Source organism: Lissotriton vulgaris, chromosome 4_1 (genome assembly GCF_964263255.1).
Source record: "Lissotriton vulgaris chromosome 4_1, aLisVul1.2, whole genome shotgun sequence".
NCBI classification, from domain to species: domain Eukaryota; kingdom Metazoa; phylum Chordata; class Amphibia; order Caudata; family Salamandridae; genus Lissotriton; species Lissotriton vulgaris.
In genome coordinates, this window is record NC_141691.1 from 2,113,590,660 (window position 1) to 2,113,611,759 (window position 21,100).

At 46.3% G+C, this 21,100-nt stretch overlaps 1 protein-coding gene across 1 annotated transcript in view; it reads left to right on the top strand.

Annotated features, from left to right (window-relative positions):
* LOC147725149 (uncharacterized) overlaps nt 1-21,100 on the top strand; it is a 205,995-nt gene that overhangs the window by 157,482 nt on the left and 27,413 nt on the right. Inside the window, exons 3-4 of the mRNA XM_086918190.1 lie at nt 5,192-5,382; nt 15,880-15,983. Of these exons, the coding sequence (XP_086774316.1) occupies nt 5,192-5,382; nt 15,880-15,983 (295 nt within the window). The remainder of the gene's footprint in view (nt 1-5,191; nt 5,383-15,879; nt 15,984-21,100) is intronic.

The following is a 21,100-nucleotide window of genomic DNA, read 5'->3' on the forward strand; positions in this document are numbered from 1 at the left end:
CATGGGGTATGATGGCCTGCAGTGGTTGCTCTTGCCTGGAACAGAGAAAAGACTGCACTGTCATTGCACCTTTGTACTTACGAAAGAAGTAAGAATGTGTAGATCTCTTTTGTTTGTACTACAGCATGTCTAGCAGTTGCATCACCAGAACCAGAGGTTACCACACCAGGACCGATGTTACTACGTTCAGCATCTTGCAGACTGTGACCCAGCTGCAGCCTACAAAAATGACCGTCGGAATGCCGGGGCAATAATGTGCAATGTTCGTTTGACCGCTAGCAAGGGTCTAAAGCGGCAAAAACGAGTGAGACGGCTGGGCTCGGGACGGAGCCGGGAGGGCGCAAAATGGCGACGCCCTGATTTGCAGAGCAATTGGAATGAAGAGGGGTTACAACAAGACGTGAAAACCTGCAGCGTTACATGTAACGTGGAGATTGAAAGATGCTCCGCTCTGCAAGAACAAAGTCAGCCTGAAACACAGTGAGAGCAAGGTAATGCTGGTGTGTGCCACATATCCCAGCGCGCTTGTAGGGAGCAACAAAATGCCCTGTAGTGCCTGTCTTTAAGATGGCCGCCCCCAGCCCCGAATATCTTTAGCGCCCCCCTTTTAAACATGCAGCCCGGATCTAAGGAGGCCCGACCTCGGATTCCTCAGACCCCTAACCATGGCCATTTACCGCTGGCTTTGAATTGCGCAGAATTTGCAAGACTCGCTCAGGTTTCCAAGATGCCTGACCTTATGATGGCCGCCCCCCCGGGACTGATCTCGAATGGGTGATCCATGGCGCCTTATTTCGACACTGAAAACAGAGGTACACCAAGATATCAAGCAAGGCTGATATCTCGATACTCTATCGAGTATCGAGCTGTTCTAGGAGCCCGTGTGCTCCATGGGTCAGGATGTCTGGAGCCTAGGGGGCCCCAACGTTTGGGGCAGTCTGTTTAAAGGACTACTGACAGCCCCCTGCTGCAGTTTGCCTCCTACGGCTGCCCAGCAATTAGTGGGCAGCTGCACCGTTTAGGCGCTATCCTTCAGAGAGACCATAGAGGGAAGTGGCATCGAGGTGCCAGGCCTTTCACAGCTGCGCAGTACTTGGAGCCAGCTGCAGTGTGTAGGCCCTGTTATTTTTCTCAGCTGGCCAGCAAGTAGTGGGCAGCTGCAACGCCTAGGTCTGCGCAGATGGCGCTCCCCTGACTGGCGCTGCATAGGCAGCGCGCCCTGACACTGTACACAGGGCATTTGAGCCCCTTGGAGCTGGCCAGTTGGCCAGGGGGGGACTGGTAGATGGATAGGGCGCAAGGCCCTAATGCGATTTATGTGCTAATGCTTTTGGCTGCTAGGAAGTGTATTGTGTATAGTATGTTGTGCGCACCCTGTTTTGAGACCCCCCTGAGATCGGAACTAAGAAAAACAACTCTAGAAACAACAAGAAGACTGCTCCATATACCAATGCAAAAACACCCTGCAAAATGGGCAGACATCTTCAAATGGCACATTAATCATTAGTAACCCCTCAAATTCGGAAACAGACACCTGGAAACTTTGGGATCAAGGTCTTTAACAAAAAAAATGCCATATTCCCCACAACTCTTAAATTAGCACTAATCGGAATTATTAGCAAAAATGTTACTTGTCCCCGGACATTATTTGGATTTTTCTTGTCCCCGGACTTCGAATGGTCGAGCGCGTTTGACGCTTTGGCCGCCGTTCCTACCGGTTATAGCAACACAAGACTTGTGGCGTAACTCTCACCCGGCGTTTTAACCTCAAGGTGGCGCCTGTGAAGAAACGGACATGCTTTTTGAATGCCTCGCAGCAGATCCATGGGATTTTTTTTTACCAAACTACCTTCCCCCTTCCCCTCCCTGCTCTATTCCTCTCCTCTTTTCTGATAGTAACCTTTGCCCCCACCTGTCCTTGCCCTAGTCCCCACCCTGTTTACCTGTGAATTTCCCGCGTCATTTGAGAGCTAGCTATTTTGCCTGATGCCCGATGGAGCTACCTGGTTTAGCTATAGGGGAGACAGGTCGGGGATCCCCTCCTTGGACATCACCTACCCAGTCGGTCTTTAGCCAGACTTCCTTTCGTCTCTCCTGTCGTCTCTTCCCACTTCCCCCCTCTATTTATATCTCTACTTCTCCCCTCTCTAAATGTATTCAGACTGAACTTTTTTGTCTGATGCCCGATTGAGCTACCTGGTTTAGCTATAGGAGAGGTTGGCCATGGATTCCCTCCTTGGTCATCACCTACCCAGTCGGCCTTTAGACAGATTTCATTTTGTCTCTCCTTATGGTCTCTTCCCATATCCTCCCTTTCTCACCTTCCCTGTTCCCTCTCCTCAACGCTCCATTTATTTTACCATCCATGTTATTTAATGTTTCTCATTGAGACCTAGCTATCTGGCCAAAGCCCGGTGGAGCTACATGATAGCTATAGAGGAGATGGGTTTTTGGATTTCTGCTCGACCGTCACCTACTCAGCCGGTCTCTGGACAGACTTTCCTTCGTCTTTCTGCCGTATCTCCCTCCCATCCTGTTTTTCTGCGATCCTCTTCCCTCGACACTTGAGACCAAACTACTTTGTCTGATGCCCGATCGAGCTACCTGGTTTAGCTATAGGGGAGATGGACCTGGATTGCCTCCTTGGTCGTCACCTACCCAGTCGGTCTTTTGACAGACTTCCTCACGTCTCTACGGGTGTCTCCTCCCTTATCCTCACGCTCTCACCTCACCTACCCCCCACTTCCTTTCTCTCTCCTTTCTCTCCTCTCCTAATGTATTGCCGATTGTCTGATGTAATGTTGTAATTGTTGATCTTTTCCAGTTACACTGTTAAACCAAATTGTTGCACTTCCTTTCGTCTCTCCTGTCGTCTCTTCTTGCATCCTCCCTCTATTTATGTCTCTCCTTCTCCCCTCTTTCAAAGTATTGAGACAGAAATTTTGTGTCTGATGCCCGATGGAGCTTCCTGGTTTAGCTATAGGTGAGATGGGCCGTGGATTCCCTCCTGGGTCCTCACCTACTCAGTCGGTCTTTAGTAGGTCTTTAGAAAGACTTTCTTTTCATCTCTCCTTACTGTCTCTTACCTTATCCTCCCTTTCTCACCTCCCCTGCCCCCTACACTACTTTTCTCTCTCCTCTCCTAATTGTATTGCCTATTTTTCTGGGATTTATTGTGTGATTGTTGAACTTTTCCTGTTACATTGTTGATTCTCATGTAAAACGCTCTGATACCTCCGGGTCTAGTCAGTGCTATATAAAACTCTTTAAATAAATAAACATGTGCAGTGCCGTCCTTGCCTCATGGTTTGTGAGTGATGGGAGGGGAGAGCTGAGGCAGAAGAAGTGCTCTCCCTCTCCCTGGTGGCCCGTCCATATTCCCACAGTTAACTACGGCTGAGCTCTGCCACATGGCGTGAGCTGCACACCACCACTCTGTGAAGTTCTCCCTAAGGCACAACTGTAAGGAACGGAGTCTTGCACAACCGTAGGGAAGAACACGAGTAAGAAGGGCAGAGTTAGCAAAGCAGTGTTTCTGCCACTAATAACTCAGCCAGAAGATGTGAGTCCCAAGCATGAAAAAGGAGCAGTCCGTGCTGTCAGCTTCCACTCCATTTGAACAGTTTTAGGCAGTGCTAACGGCTTGAGTGACAGCTGTGGCACAACGCCTAGGATGTGCGACAATGCATTTCAGTGCAGTGATGCAGAGCGCCATACTGAAATGAGTTAGTTTAATGCCTGATGCGTGGTCTTGGAAGGATTGAGGTTGGGGAAAGACAAGGGATGTGGGTACTATACCACTTCCCACCACTGTGACTTCACGGGAGTGCATAAAACATTTATCTGATGCTACATGTCCCATCACCATCCAGTATCCCCAACAGACCATTGATAATGCTGTTATTCACTGTAATTACATCACAGTATTGATAAACAAAGCTAGGCTTACCACGTGCCTGGTCCTGGAGCTAAGTCCTGACTCCTTCTGTCCAGGTTTAGATCCCATATATTACATACAAATGTAGACAAAAAACTATGAATGAAAGGAATGCCTTTCACCTCTATGTTCTGAGTGACATTATAGAAAGCCCAAGCTTAGCACATGACACTCGATAGTGAAAAACATCCCCGTTATTCACAGTTACTCATCTCTAAATCTGAAGAAGTTCTTTTCGATCACTCTGTTGCTGGGTTTGTATCTTACTGTTTGCTGATTTTTGTAAAGTATAGAGGTTCTGTGTAGTGTTCTGTATGTGAAGTTTCTTGTGGGATGGGCTCGTGGAAGCTTGATATATTAATGGCAAGGTTCCACGTGTTGGTGGGGATTCGACTTGGGACAGTTTGGTCCGCCGTGTGCCACCGACCGTTCGCGGCAAGAAGACATGGGGATATTTCTTTATGAGTTGTTCAAGATCTTGATCATCCCCACTAGCCAACACCTTCTCAAGTCTGTTGTAATCAGGAGTTGCAGACGTCAAGGTGCAGTTTCTTTTCATTTAACCTTTATTCTGTCTGCAAACTGTCGGAGGCACATGGTGGACTAAAGTGTCCCACCGACACGTGGAACCTTGCCTTTATTATGCCAAGCTTCCATGATCCCACACAGAGCACTACAGGCCTCCTTCCTTTTCAAATGCAACAACATGGAAACAGCAAAGATCAAATCACATCAAGTAAAACATGTCAATACCAGAAAATCCATGTTTACAAGATAACTGAATATGAAAACTTAAACACATAGAAAAATATACACAAAAAATCAAAACACGTACTGAAAACACACAGCGGCTCTAATAGGATTGAAAATTGAAACCAAATTAACAAATTCCAATATGGCAATGCACTATAAAAAAACATGAAGAAATACATCACTCTGTTGGTACATTCCACACTCTGTCCCCAAGACTCAACCCAGATCCTTGGTTCATAGGATCTAAACACAGATTGATCTCATGTCCATTCCCTTCTCAAATTCATTCACCCTCAACACATTCTTTCTATTCCACCATTGACCACCTTGAGCTCTCACACTACCTCCTTTCACCAAACAAACACATTTACTCCCACCTTTAGCCGCATGTAGTGGTTTCCACACTCAACCCGTATCCCCACCTTGACATCAAACACGTTGACCCTGTTTCTTTCATCAAAGTATTTTTGATAATGATTATTGTACATTTTCTGCTTTTAGGACATTGTTTATTACATGAAGCCCCAGTGCCTTCCCGCATAGAGGTCTGCCCCATGGACTGGCTCTACAGCAGGAACGAATGTTATTACTTCTCGATGATGTATAACAAGGAGGGGGAATGGGACGAGAGCCAGCGATTCTGCTCCTCACACAACGGGTCCCTCGCGCTCTTCGACACCCAGGAGGAACTGGTAAGGACAAGAAACAAACAAGTACAACATTTAGAACCAGCTGTAAGAGCAGTGCAGGGATTTCTCGGCAGCCTATGCAGAGCCGTCTGTGGCCTGGCTCCTCACCCCCTGCTCCCCACCTTCCCATTCCTCTATCAATGGCGGTCACAGCCGATTGCAAGCTGGCACACGAAAAAACTCAGAATGACCAAACTGCACTGCAAACAACTAGAACAGATATGGAGGAGGGCAATCCAGGAAGAACTGGACAAGGATGTTGTAAGAAATTAGGTTATTGGTTGAGGGGAGTGAAAAACCCTTCTCAAGCACAATCCTTGTTAGGGTGAACCACAAAAGTCATCAAATAATCTGTGCTGAACCTTCTGGCTGCTTGTGGTAACCTTCTGCAGCTTGGCTTAACTTAGAGGCACTGTGTTAAGTATTCATGCAGGACATGAAAAGTAGCAAAGTGAAAAACTAACACATGAAAAATCCGACACCAATGTACAAAAATAGAGTGCATTTTAATAAATGAAATAACACCAAAGCAAATTAAACCCAATCAGTAAAAACGGAAATATGAATTTTAACAATGTTTAAAGTGAAAAATAGTGCCAGAAAGAACAAAGCCCCAACCACAGGTAGCGGGTCACGCGAGATTCCGGTCTCAGCATACCTTTGGACTTGGACACATTTTGAAAGAAATGTTCATGGTAATGTAAAGTTTAGCTGGGCAAGGGAGCTGTCAGAGTCCAAGGAGAAGGAGTTTTTGTTGTCAGGGAGCCAGTGGACGGATCCGCCATGAAGATTTCTACTTTCGGACTTTGACACTTTTATGGAAGTCGAAAATCTCCAGCAGGACAAAGCTGCAGGCTGGAGTCCAAGAGGATTTGCTGTTGTGGGAGCTACGTCAAATTCAGACAGACTGGTAATGTGCCTTGGGTGGCTCGCGAGCAGGTAGCTTCCGGTCTCTTGTCAGGCCACTTTTGAGCAGAACATTTTCTAAGTCCCAGGTTTCGGGTTAGGCTCATTTGGCACCTTTAGCACCACTTCCAAAAGTTCAGGACTGGTTCGAGGTAACTTGGGGGGGGTCAGGACTACAGGAAGAAAGAAGCTCAATGTCTTGGAGCTTTTGGGTCCTATTAGCTCTGAACAGAAAGCCAACTAATGAGGCCTTCAAATCATTCTGGGAGTCCTGGGTTCAAGCAGCAGAGAAGGCCTCACGTAGCAATGCAGTCCTCGGAGATTGCAAGCTGACGCTGCCTGTGCTGGTTAGAGGCAGCTCAGCACAGCATTGAAGAAGTTCCTTGGAACAGTCAGTCAAGCAGAGTAGCAGCCCTTGTAGAACAGCAGTCCTTATTCCTGGAGGAGTTCTTTAAAGGTCCGATAGTGTATGGTTTAGTAGGGTCAGAGCCCCAGAACATACACCCAAATGTGCCTTTGAAGAGGGGTGAATTCCAAGCAGCTCCTTGAGGCTCAGAGGTCCCCTTTCTTCCCAATCCTGTCTTCCAGGGTGTCTGTGGGGAGTAATCAGTCCTTTGTGGGGGACACAGAACACTGTCTATTCAGATGTAATTGTGAGTTTCTGCCCAGGAAGGCTATCAGAATGCAGATGAATGCAGATTAGTCTTCTATCACACCCATGCTGCCTGTGTTTGTGGATGTCTAAAGGGAATACAGAAAGTATAGTTGTCACCCAGCACGGATGTGTATTGGAAAAAGGATGCAAGGCACACTAAGCAAAGTTAAAACTATAGAAATGTCCATGTTCTAAAAGTGGTATTTCTAAAATAGTAATATTAAGTCCACCTTTACCAAAAAAAGAGGATCAATCACCATCCTTCCAAAGGTAGGAAACATGATGCAAGTAGTGCTTTCTTATTAGGAATAACAGTAAAAGTGTTTTAAGAAATTCCCAATGCTTGTCTATGAGAGCAGTAGGCCACACAGTAGTGCAAAACTAAATCAGCTGTTTGTCACTACCAGGACATGTAAATCTTAAAAGTGCATGTCCTGTCGTTTAGTTACAGAGCACCCTGCCCAAGGGCTCCTTAGGGCCTATCTTAGGGGTGGCATGGGTGTAATAAAAGAGGAAGAGGTTGTCAGGGCCTGACGTACGTGCCTGCCGAATGTCAAATAACAGGGAAGACTACATCTCCCATAATGCCTAGCGTTAAGGGGAGGACCAGGAAGGCATTTAGCAACGCGAGAGACAGAGGTCCTCGCACGTGATTTTGTCCTTAGAGTTGTCTCCAGGTCAGGGGACGTCCTGTTTTCCCGCGGAGCTACTTTTGGATTTCTCTCTTTGCATCCTCGTTGCCTGTTCTGACTTCACGTCTGCGAAGTGGAGTTTTTGCGTGCATGCGAGGCGGAGCATGAACGCCCTTGACATTGTGTAGTTAGCCTTGCCGGGGGTTCTGGTGTGAGGCGTTGGGAGACGCTGGATTGCCCCCTCAGCGCCCTCAATGGAAACCGCCTCATTTTTCACTCGGCTGAGTGAAGACGCCATAGAGCCTGTAATTTTGGAATTCAATTACCTGAGAAATGAGATAGGAGACGCTGGATTTGCCCCCTCCTGGCCGCATCAGGTAATGGTGCTTGTGTGTGTAACTTTGGGGAACTGTTAACTGGGAGACGTCAGAATTGCCCCTCCTAAGTTTTGTCTTGCCAATCTAACACCCGGATTTTGCTTTGGCCGTATTTGGAGAAACAGTGAGTCATTATTTCAAACTCCTTCGTCTGCCGGAAAGGCTGCTTTTGTTTTTCTTCTTTGACTGGTATGGTTTCAAAGACTATCGGGGCATTTCTCCACCGCGAGACATCAAGGTAGTGAAGCCTGGCCATAGGTTATGATTTACATTTGTTTTGGAGCCTCGTGGTAGAAGTCATTATTCACCTCGGAAAATGAGATGCCAAAGGACCTGAAATTATAAAGGATCTTTGTGAGAGTGTTTGGTATGTATGGTTTTTGTGTGCCTTATTGAATACTGTGTCGAATGTATGATTCCCCAAGATTATACCGGTTGTTGTTTATAAATCATAGGTCAACCGTGTTTCATGAGAGAAGTATCTCAGATGAGGGAAGGGGTCATCTCCTGAATAATTATCATGTACTGTTTAATATCAGTGGGACAGTACAGGAGGGTAGAAAGAAGATTGTATGTATTAATGTGTGCCATCTTTTGTTTTAGGTGTACCTTCCACTGCTGCTCCTACCCTTACCTATCCCTCGCTTGACTGCTTTTGTGTTCTGTGTGCTTATAGCTAGTCAGAGTGCAGGGACGTCAGGAGGTGGACCCCATTTGAGCATCATTCCGATCCCGAGGAGCCAGCAGCCGTGACAGAGGCAACCACTAAGGATGACTGGTTAACAATGGCTTATGTCTAGACTGGCATGATGGGCAAAAAGCAATGGATTGGAATGTGACCTGATTGATGGCATCCCCAGTGGCTGAGATTAATTCAAGCTTTCCGTCCATCACCTTGTTGTCTCAGGTGAAGCTCCGTACTGCCTGCTAAGGGTGAGCATACAAGTCTGTATCATGAAGGCTGTGGCAGCCGCTGATATGGAGCAGAACTGTGGGTCTTACCAACAAGTCCACCCAAAAATATGATTTTTTAGAGATCTATTACAGAAAACCCCTGAGACCCAGCTAACCCCACAGAGGATGGAATTGGAATTAAACTTTACATTTGATAAAATACTGATACTATCTGATTTATTCTGGAACAGACAGTTCAGATACATCCTGACAGATGTATACCTAAAACCACTGCAGGAAGCAAAAGTCATGGACAAGTTCAACGGTTGATCCCTGGTTCACATCGGGATGACATTTAGAAAGATTGGATGCAGTGAGTTCTGGACAAAAAAATAAATAATTTGTCCTGTAATATCCTTAATGAGAGATACTGGCAACTCAAACTGAAGACATCAGTGAATAGTGCTAGGTCAGGGCATCTATGCGCTACATAACTACTGGACAAGTGGCAGTAGGGACCTGAACTGCACCTTGATGACCTATGACGTGAGATTATCCTAGGGCACGTAAGGCTTGGGATATTTCCTGTGAGGCTTGAGATTCTTCATGTGAGGCTTGGGATACTTCCTGTGAGGCTTGGGATACTTCCTGTGAGGCTTGGGATACTTCCTGTGAGGCTTGGGGCACTTCCTGTGAGGCTTGAGGTACTTCCTCTGCGCTGGGGTTTGGGATACTACCTGAGAGGCTTGGATTACTTCCTAGGAGGCTTGGGATACTTTCTGTGAGGCTTGGGGTACTTCCTGTGAGGTTTGCAATACTTCCTCTGAGGCTTGGGATACTTCCTGTGAGGCTTGTGGCACTTCCTGTTTGGCTTGAGGTACTTCCTCTGCGCTGGGGCCTGGGATACGACCTGAGAGGCTTGAATTACTTCCTGGGAGGCTTGGGATACTTTCTGTGAGGCTTGGGATACTTCCTGTGAGGTTTGCAATACTTCCTCTGAGGCTTGGAATACTTCCTGTGAGGCCTGGGATACTTCCTCTGAGTCTAGCGAAACTTTCTGTGAGGCTTGGAATACTTCCTTTGAGGCTTTGGATACTTCCTCTAAGGCTTGGGATACTTCCTGTGAGACTTGGGGTACTTCCTGTGAGGCTTGGGATACTACAGCTGAGGCTTGGGATACTTCCTCTGAGACTTGAAGTACTTCTGTGAGGGTTGTGGTACATCCTGTGAATGCATGACATTACAACGCATACATTCACAACGTGGTATTTTACATTGCGTTTGTTACAACGCAAGTCGTTACAACGACTTGCGCTGGAGGGCGCTGGACTAAGGAATAGTATGATTTACTATTCCAACTCCAGCCTACGTTACAGTAGGGAAGGTGTTGGAATAGTAAATCATACTATTCCTCAGCTAAGAGCACCATTTAGCGCAAGTTGTTGTAATGACATGCGTTGTGATGCCCACGATGTAACCACAGTGTAACGACTGTGTTGTGAAGTTCGTTCTCCACTTCCTGTGAGGCTTGGGATACTTTCTGTGAGGCTTCACTGGAAAATGGGTGTAAAAAGTCAGCAGGGGCGGCATGTGTGTCTGAGCTTTCAGAGGAACTGAGACTATATATGGGGTTTTGTGCAAAATCATCAAATAAAGGAAGAAATCGCTGTTTCCTTAGTTTAGAACAAACTCCATCACAACCTACAAGGATCCTGCAGGCCTGATCCACTGACATATCTTGTGAAGCGGCATCTTACACCTGGGAAACTGGAAGATCACAAGGAAAACAAGCATTGAACACTTACCCACTTCTGGCTATAATTGTATATTTTGAATGGGGACTGTAGACTTTCATCTGTTTGTATTTTATTTATTATATGACTTTTTATTGAAACAAAGAACTACTGGAAGAAACAAGGCAGATATTTCCCATTTCACAGGAAATGATTGGTCCATCGTTCAAGCACCAATTCACTCGCCTACCCTTCAATGCCGGTCCCTTTGGGTCGCATCCATTACACCTTCTCTCTAGCTCCACGGCGCCCCCTGCTGCTCTGGTCCAGTACTTTCAGCTCCAGCACATTCTTTGCTGTTTATTCCTTGCGGCTGTTCTTCAAATTCATGTTGGGACTGGAGAGGGTGGTTTTGGGGGCCCTCTGTTGAAGCGGTCTCTTAAAATCAGCAAATAATGTTCATCCCAATTCCATGTGAGGGGTACCGACGCCAGGGAGACACCACAACAGTTCAATACATACAAACTAAAAGTGTAGTAACAGCTTCCAGAAGAACAAGCATTTGCAATGCAATAGGTCTCGCATTTACAGGAGTTTAAGCTATTGGCATTGTAAATGATAATGCCTTTTATTTATGTTTTAAAAAAGAAATCACAAAATAAAAGGCATTGTTATTTGCAATGTGAAAAGCCCAAACTCGCGTAAATGCGAGACCTTTTGCATTGCTAATGCTTGTAAGATTTGTGAGTAGAAGTGCTCTTTTTCAGCCCACGCAGCAAATTATTTAAATCAACAAGCACGGCCTCTAAAGTGAAAGCGGACCGCGCTACAAAAAAAATGTGCTACTGACTTATGAAGGAGACGGTCCGGGGGCAGCGCCAGCACCAGACGCGGAATACGCCTTCCTTTGCGGCCTGGGACCCATATGTCCGTTCCCCCGAGGACACGAAATTCGCTACAGTTAAGGTCAATTGAGCCTTGAATACAAACCACAGTGGGTACAATTACAACCCCTGATATACTGCACAAAAGGTGTGAGTATCAATTTTAATCTGTTTTTTGTCCTGACGAACGTTCCACAGACCCGGCTGGGCCAAAGGGAGCAGAAACCTGTTGACTGTACGTTTTAAGTGATATACAAGGATCAAGGTGCTTGATCCAAGAGTATACCCTAGTGTTATTTTTAATAACAGACCACATCCGTTCAAAAATAAAGCAATCTCCTGGATGTAGGTGTGTTTTTTAATATTAACCTTCTTATGTGGCGGTACCTATACCTTTCTCTGGACACTACTACGCTACTCCAGAGTTGACCTCAGGCTTGAGGCTGGCATGTAGCACAATAGATTACCCAATGATAAATGCCACAACGTCTATGTGGGGCGGAGAACCAAGATAAACCGCACAGCACAAACATAGCGTTTATGAGGGTTAACTATACAACCTTGTGTAACGTAGTTACAAGTGTCTTACTGCCTGATTCATGTAGGTAAATTGCACTTGCAAAGGGCCAGATTCTCAGAATCTGGCACTTAGCGAGTGCGATTTTTGCATTTGTTATTCATGATACCAAATGCAAAAATCGCTATGTAAGAATTCACATATTTGCGTGGAATGGCATTTAAGGAATCTCTAATAGAGATTCCTCAAATGCTATTCATGACACACAACAAAATTGCGATTTTGGACTTTTGGGGCCGCTATTTACCGACAGGTCAGACCTGTCGGTAAATAGCAAAAACTCAGAAAAATGCTTTTAAAAGCATCATTCAAAGTTGCATGTAGCACACACACATGTCCTTTGGACATGTGTGTGCGCAACACCTGTCCAAAAGTGCATTTTAGGGGTGCTACAGGGCGTCCTTTGGACACCCCTGGCACCCTTAAAATCGCTATCTCAGTTGCGAGTAGCAAATTGCTACTCGCAAATCCCCATTCATTCCAATGGGCCTCTTGGCCCATAGGAATGATTGGGGAGTATTTGCGAGTAGCAAATAGCTACTCGCAAATAAAGAACATGTAGGAATCGCTATTTAAGTAGCAATTCCTACATGAATGCCGTTTTGCGTGTCCTCAATAGCGATTCGCTATGATTCGCTATTAGGGACACGCAAAACGGCATGTACATGAATCAGGCTGTGAGTCCACTTATGATAAACTTATGAAGGAGACGATCTAACGCCACAAGTAAAATCTTCAGTCCTCATGGGAGGCAACAAATAGCGACAGAGCGGTAACAAGGAGGGACTAACAAGCCTCATTATCAATCAGAAGCCAGCATTTACCATGGACAATAACACCAGCCAATGAAAAATATCGGAGGAGAGTGGGCGAGGCTTCCACAGCCTATTAGACTACTGCATGCTTCGCAGAGCGAGCAGTGCATGCGCGCTGCCACTAGGCGTCCTAAAATCAGAAACAATACTAAGGCAGTGCTTTGCTGGTACACACCCACATACACACGTGGTTTAGCATGACCTGAGTAGCCAAGTAACCCTGAACTTTTAACCAGAATTTAAAATAATTCCAAAGCAAATCATTTCAAACCTAAGTTATTAAAAACTCAAGAACGGGAATGGTGAGAACCGAAGAGTCAATAGAAGCTATGAGAGGGTGTGGAAAGCGAGGAATGGAGCCAAGAGGGCATGTGCAGGCCATAGAAAGAGCTCCACCAGAAGGGATTCAGAGACAGGGGTATGCTGAAAAACAGACGAGGCAAGTTCTTCTTTCGAGATTAAACTAGAGATGTTGTTAGAGGCATTGCTTTGAAAGATAGAGTATTCCTCGCCAGTAGTTTAGTGGTGGAAATAACAGCCAGTGTCAAAATGCAAACGGACGGTCTTCATGAATGCATGTCGTGTTGAGGGGCTCCTGGGATCCGAACCCCCTTCTCCACAAACCCCTTTAATCAGAAGAGGATGTTGACCTTGGCAGGAGCCTGGAGCTTTGGCAATGGAGAGCGACCTGGACGTGCTGAGTACGTCAGCCCCTCACACCCAATCATCGAGCTGAAAGATATTCGAAGGAAAGGAAAGGCTGAGTCTGCCTCGCCATGATTTGAAACAGTGACCTACAAATGACGCAAGTATCTCTGCAGCAGGTTTATTAACCAAGCAAACTGTCTTTTTTATATATGTACTTGTTCAATGAAAAGGGTAAGGACTTGGGAACAGTGGATTAGAGCACAGAGGAGCCTAACCAGGGGAAAGATGGATAGAACAGGCTGAGGAGTCAGAAAAAAGGAATAACAACGAGGTAGAAACGGACAGCTGAGACAGGAGCACACATGGAAACAGAGAGATAGAGAGAGGTGGAGCGATATTTACAAATACGAGTAAGACAAGAAACTGACGGATGCATACTGTGACAGATAGGCAACACAAGCAGTATTGATAGATGTAACAGATGCAGGAAGAACGGGGGAGAGTGTTCACGCAGAGCTGAAAGCCACCGAACTGATACAGTGACATAAGCATGGTCTTTGCAGAGAAATCCGCGGGAAGGGAGCTGAGAGGGCCCGGGGGGAGCATGACTGAAAAAGAAAGAAGGCAAAAAAGAAGAAGTGAGAGAAAAAGACAAGGCAGCTAAAAAGGGTATAGCGCGAGAAACCGATAAGAAGGGAAAACTGAGGTGAGTAGCGAAAGAAAATCAGTGATATGGATAAATGGTAAAGGGAAAAAAAACTTTGGTTGGCGGAATATATGGGCATGGTCCATAATCAGTAAGATTTGTAAAAAGCTGTGACTCTGAGATTCATGGAAATGGATAAAACGGTGCACCGTTTGTATTCACAAAAGAAAAGCAGAGTTCTGGGTTGGAGGTGCTAATGGTGAAAGACCTGATACTATTTCACCACTAATCCTTTTTGGGTTCCGGAGTAGTGTGCTACTTGCAGATAAAGTGCTTCGGCGCATAGGCTGGGGTAGTAAGCGCCATATAAGTGTAAATACAATATATTTAAACGTTCTGCCACCCACAGCTAGACAAAAGGACATCTGAAAGTTAATCGAATAGTGACTCTACGAGGAAGCCAACCCCATATTTATAATTCCAGCTGAACCTTGATGCTCGGGTCAACATCCAACTTCAACGCACTGATGGGGAGACCTTCACAGTACTGCAGCATGTTCAAGCTATCCAATAAACACCATCCGCATGCCAGTGCACAGAGATGGCAAACCGCCTCTTTCACGCAGCAACAGCAAAAATCATAAAACTAAAATATGCGCAGCGTGTGCCAATGCGAGCGGGGACATCTCTCGGGCAGATAAAAAGTGGTAAAGGGTGTATTTATTTCCCCGCACAGCTAGATCACATTGCACGCCGTCACGGAGCTCCATTTGGTGCACGCGGAGGGGCGATAACTTCCTGTGAAGGGAACACGCGCAGAAGCATTTTAAAAATGTGCTCGCTGTTCACCGCAAACACGGGCAGCTGAGTTCATAAATAACTTTATTTCCAGGCTAGCGGCGCAAAATCATAGAAATGCAAACTAGCAAAATATACATAGGCAATAACTATGTGCATTGTAGCGAGTACTGACACCAGATGCTTGGAAAGGACTTGATCCTGCAGCCTAATACAAGCTTTTTGTTAAATAAATTGCTGCTGTGTACAAACCATGTGGGAGTTCTGCACGTGTTTTCTTGTTCTGCGGTTCTTATTTTTCTCAATTAAAGCCCACAAAGGGATACACATGGTGGAAAATAGGTTCGTCAAACACCGCTGTGAAGATTCTGACATGCCCAAGAAAAGTGCGGAATTTCATTTACCAGTCAACCCATAACAAACATTACAGGCATAGGGAGCAGCCATTAGGCAAAACAAGCAAGGGTGTTATGTGCGTGCGCGGGCTGAACGGAGAAAAAAAGTACGCGAGTGGTGCACGTGTGCCGGCAAAACTAAAACGATAAAAGACAAGCGCGCGCGCCTCGCGCTTACAAGCAACAGAACATTGGAGCAGCAGAGCGAGGCACACGCACTTGTGCGCCTAAGAGCAAGCTGGTGGCTGCCTTTGGCAGCACTTTAAAAACTTGCTTACTAAATGTCTCGCTAGAGTAGAGCATGTGCTGGCTCTAGCGAGACCTAAAAACAGACACCGCTCAGTTATACCAAACCCACTTAGAGTGAACCTGGGACTCAACAAAGTATTGTTTGACAATGAGTTTAATCAGATAGTTCCCAATATAAGACTGCGTGAGCGAGGAGGCGTTTGCCGCAAACACTGATTCATTTATTGCATCAGATACTGTTTGATAACTGTAGAAAACATAGAGCTGATTTGTTTTTGTTTTCTGATGCAGAGTTTCTTGCTGGACGTTTCCTGTCAGCACCACATGTGGGTGGGTCTGAGGAAGAGACAGGATGGAATCCACTGGGCCAATGGGACCGCCTGCAGCAGCAGCCTGTGAGATTTAATCATTTTTAGATTAATGTTGTGGTTTGCATCCTGATAGAAGTGTTGCAACATAAATGCTCATCAGTGATGGTGAGATGCACACCGGCGTGCTCCCAGATTTTGTAAAGCTTAATATCTTTAGAACTGTTCAGGCGTGCAAGCTTGATTGCGCTCCGCCCAATTGCTTTACAACATAACAGAACACGTAGGAACCTCTTTAAGTGCCAATTCAAACTGCACAGCCAATTCACAAATGAATCCAATCAATCAAATGTTTTATCTTAATCTTCTGTTTATCCATATTTTACTCAGTTGCTTTTTCATCAATTGTATATTTTTCAATTCATTTTACTAATTGAAGTACAATGCATAGGTATTCACACAAGTGCAGGAGGGGTGATAGTTTTCATATATCACATTTTTATTAAAATTACCCAATGCATTTCGGGAATGATCCCTTCATCGGGGGTATCTAAAATACAAAAATTCATATACATAATAATTAGCATTGTTAATATTTGTTCATTCTCTTATTTAAGACACATGTGATAAATCACCTGCAGGCAATTGGGGAGAGAAAATAAGATATTGAGTTAGTCATCGGCAGTTGACCATGTTATTACTAAGAGAGAGAGAGAGAGAGAGAGACGTGTGCTTTGGCACTCTGAGAAATACTAAAGACATGTAATAGAGAATAAAGTTCCCAGGTAATTTTAAACAAATACAATGTAAGAAATTAGTTCAAAGGAAAACAAAAATAAAAAATTAGTGTTTTTTAATTATTTAAGTAAATACATTTATATTTTAAAATCATCACCAATAAGTTTTGTTACATATCATCAAAACCTTGGCTAAAAACATATACAGGATACACAATTATATACGGTGAGAATGCTGTCTTCGACGCACGTTTCAGCACTGGGGCATGCCTTCATCAGGGAGATACGATCAAAAGATCTAAAAGTAGGTTAACACAATATTTAGAACTCATTCCTATAACCATTGCACAAATACTTTAACTAAATTATTTTTTCTATATTACAACTGCTCTCAGGTTTGCTTTCAGGGATTTACTGACAGATAATACAACCAACTAATACATACATTTATACTACATGGGAAAGACTCTTGGTTGAGAAAAACATGATTGAAGAAAACATACAAAGGATCAATTGCCATCAACCCGGATTTTGGACGCCAGTAGAGTGAGGGCGATTGTTCCACAGGATTTCGTACCACACGTACCTGTGGGTTACGGACTTATTTTGGAATTTCACTATTTGGATATGACTGGACCTAATCTTAACTTTGGAACTATATGGATTAATACTGGCGCATTGGATTGAGTTTTTTCAAACATAGCGATGACGATTATTTCTCGTGTTTAACACCACAAGGGGTACCCTTCCGGGTTGGAGTTATCACCGGAACTGGGCCAAAGTATTGATGATTCAGCCATTGAGACCTGAAGAGTTGTAGTCACTGTGTATGTACAGTCCTACAACGAAACACGTGTCGGCTGGCTGTATATTATTGCCTATTTGAATAAAAAGGAGAGATACATGAACCTCCATGAAAACGACGTTGGACAAAAAATTCTCTTTTGTGCAATCCTATTTACTGTCACATTGTTATTGAGATTCTGTCTGAGTGCGCAGGATTTTGTGTTCAGTACAATATATACACTGAACCCAAATATATCAATATTCACTAAATAAATGTGAAGGGTCATAAAACCACAACCTTCACCTAAGAATCACAATCTTAATCACAATTCATTGAATAGCGGCAATTGATAACGGGTAAATACACCCGACCAATACTTCTTTTTTTGTTTTATGGTCCTTATTTTCCAATGTGGTTTCAAGTGCTAAGGCAGACAGAGCGCAACATACTGCCACAGTAGGAACTGGCAGGGACCGCCGGATATAATTCAGTGTTTCCCATCAGTGATGTCATTGTCTCCAAGACCCCCACTCTAGAGAAACCATTAAAGTGTGAAGTTACTGCCATCGAGGTCAGGTTGCTCGAAGAAGCTGGAACAAGATCACAGCCGACCTCCCTGAGCCAGCACCCACCTGCCAGCTCAGCGAACCCCAGCCAGGCCGCCGACAACCTCACGAAGTGGATCAGCAACTGCGCGGACGAACTCGCCCCTCTGAGGACCCCGCCCAGCAGACCCGGCAGCAAGAAAGCACCATGGTTCACCGACGAACTCAAGAGCTCCAAGGAGAACTGCCGAGCCCTCGAGAAAGTCTGGAGAAGGGAACCTACACCGAACAACATGACCACCCTCAAGCTCGCCACCCGGAAACACCACCAACTGATCCGCACCGCCAAGAAAACTGCATTCAAGGACCGGCTGGACAACAACGCACACAACTGCAAGGAACTCTTTAACATCGTGAAAGAGCTCTCCAACCCCAGCGCAGGAAACAACAACATCACCCCATCGCAAGACCTCTGCAACTCCCTCGCCTCCTACTTCCACAACAAGATCGCGGACATACACAACAGCTTCAGCAGTCAACCGACGCACGCCACGACCGCAGCAACGCCACCCACCACCACCCTCCGCGCCTGGACCCCGATCAGCACCGAAGACACGGTCCGCATGATGAACTCCGTCCACTCCGGATCTCCGACCGACCCCTGCCCTCACCACGTCTTCAACAAAGCCGACGCTATCATCTCACCCCACCTACGGGACATTATCAACACCTCCTTCGACTCCGCCACCTTCCCTGAGAGCTGGAAGCACACCGAACTCAACGCTCTACTCAAGAAACCCACAGCGGACCCCACCGAACTCAAGAACTACCGCCCCATCTCGCTCCTCCCGTTTCCAGCAAAAGTCATCGAGAAGACCGTCAACAAACAGCTGGCCGCCTTCCTCGAGACGAATGGATCCCTCGACCCCTCACAGTCTGGCTTCCGAGCCAACCACAGCACCGAGACCGCCCTCATCGCTGCCACCGACGACATCCGAGCCCTGATGGACAACGGAGACACAGCGGCCCTCATCCTCCTAGACCTCTCCGCGGCATTCGACACGGTCTGCCACCGCACCCTAGTGCATCGCCTCAGCAACGTCGGAATCCAGGAGAAGGCACTGGATTGGATCATCTCCTTCCTCGACGGAAGAACGCAGAGAGTCCGCCTACCACCGTACAAGTCAGAGTCCACCGAAGTCATCTGCGGCGTCCCCCAAGGATCATCTCTGAGCCCCACCCTCTTCAACGTCTACATGAGCCCCCTCGCGGCCATCGCACGCCAACACAACCTCAACATAATCTCCTACGCCGACGACACCCAGCTGATCCTGTCCCTGACCAACGACCCCGCCGCCGCCAGAGCCAACCTGCACGAAGGGATGAAAGATGTAGCCGAGTGGATGACGACCAGCCGCCTGAAACTGAACTCAGACAAGACGGAGGTCCTCATCCTGGGCTCCTCGCCCTCCGCCTGGGACGACTCCTGGTGGCCCCCCGCCCTGGGCACCGCACCCAAACCGACAGACCACGCACGCAACCTGGGCTTCATCCTGGACTCCTCGCTCTCCATGACCAGACAAGTCAACGCCGTCTCCTCGTCGTGCTTCAACATCCTGCGCATGCTACGGAAGATCTTCTGGTGGATCCCCACCGAGACCAGGAAGACCGTCACCCAGGCCCTCGTCACCAGCCGACTGGACTACGGCAACGCCCTCTACGCCGGTACCACCGCCAAGCTCCAGAAGAGACTCCAGCGGATCCAGAACGCCTCAGCCAGACTCATCCTCGACATCCCTCGCAACAGCCACATCTCCGGACATCTGAGAGACCTGCACTGGCTCCCGTCAACAAAAGAATCACCTTCCGTCTCCTCACCCACGCACACAAAGCCTTACACGACCAAGGCCCGTGCTACCTCAACAACCGAATCAACAGGAGGAAGGTCCTTCTCCTACCTCGCCGCCAAGACCTGGAACTCCCTCCCGACCGACCTGCGCCTGACCCAAGACCACCTCTCCTTCAGGAAGAAGCTGAAGACCTGGCTATTCGAGCAGTAACGGCACCCCCCCAAGCGCCTTGAGACCCTACGGGTAAGTAGTGCGCTCTATAAATGTCTTTGATTGATTGATTGATTGATTGATTGATCATACCCCAGCCTCAAGAATCGGACCGGGATACCTAGGTGCACCAGACAACGCAGGGAAATAAAACCACAGCAGCATAATCATTGGACCATGGGTGGGGGGAAACAACCCACAGTCAAATTCATTGTTGATCCCATTTCAGCTAATGCCAAAAGGCTCTTTTCTCTCAGTTTCCAGACCTAACAAAGTCCAGCTTTGACACCTGCAAAACTGAGGTACACCAGTCAAGGAGGGAAGGTGGTGTAGAGTCTTTCCATTTTTTACAGATTTCCCTTCTGGCCAGTAAAATGGAATAAAAAAGAAGATTTTTAGCTGGACTTCGGGCCTCAACCATAAACCCAAAAATTACAAGAGGGAGGTTAATCAAAATTTGGAAACCCAAGAAAGCCGTAAGTGAGACACTTATAGAGTCCCAAAACGAGGACAGAAGGGGACACTCAAAAAACATATGAACATCAGAGGCAGCTACCTAACCACATCTTGCGTATGCCACTGGGGTCTCTTTAGAAAATGTTGACTGTCTCTGTGGAGAATAGTAAGCTCTATGAAGAGTGAACAGATGGTTCCTCCAAAGCCAAGCGGGCCTAACAATGTCCCACAGCACCTTAAACGATGTAAACCACAGGTTATCTAGGTTAGGACGAACTAGGGAGGAACCATATAACTTCTTCGGCAGTTGGAATTCGCTGTCAACCTCATCTAACATTAAGTTGTACCATAAAGAAACCTCCTTTCTAACTGATGGTTTATCAAGTGTTAGCGACTCAAGGTGACTACCCCCTCCTACTGGGAATCCACTCCTGAGTGAGGTATGTGAGTGAGCCCAACTAACAATCTGAAGATATTTAAACCTAGAGAGGTTTAGCCCAACTTTATCCTTCAGAGATTCCCATGATAACAAGCAACCTTCCACAAACAGATAACCCCAAACCTCCAACCCTGAGAATGATTCAAAATAGAGAGGAATAGTATTAAACAAAAAAGAAAC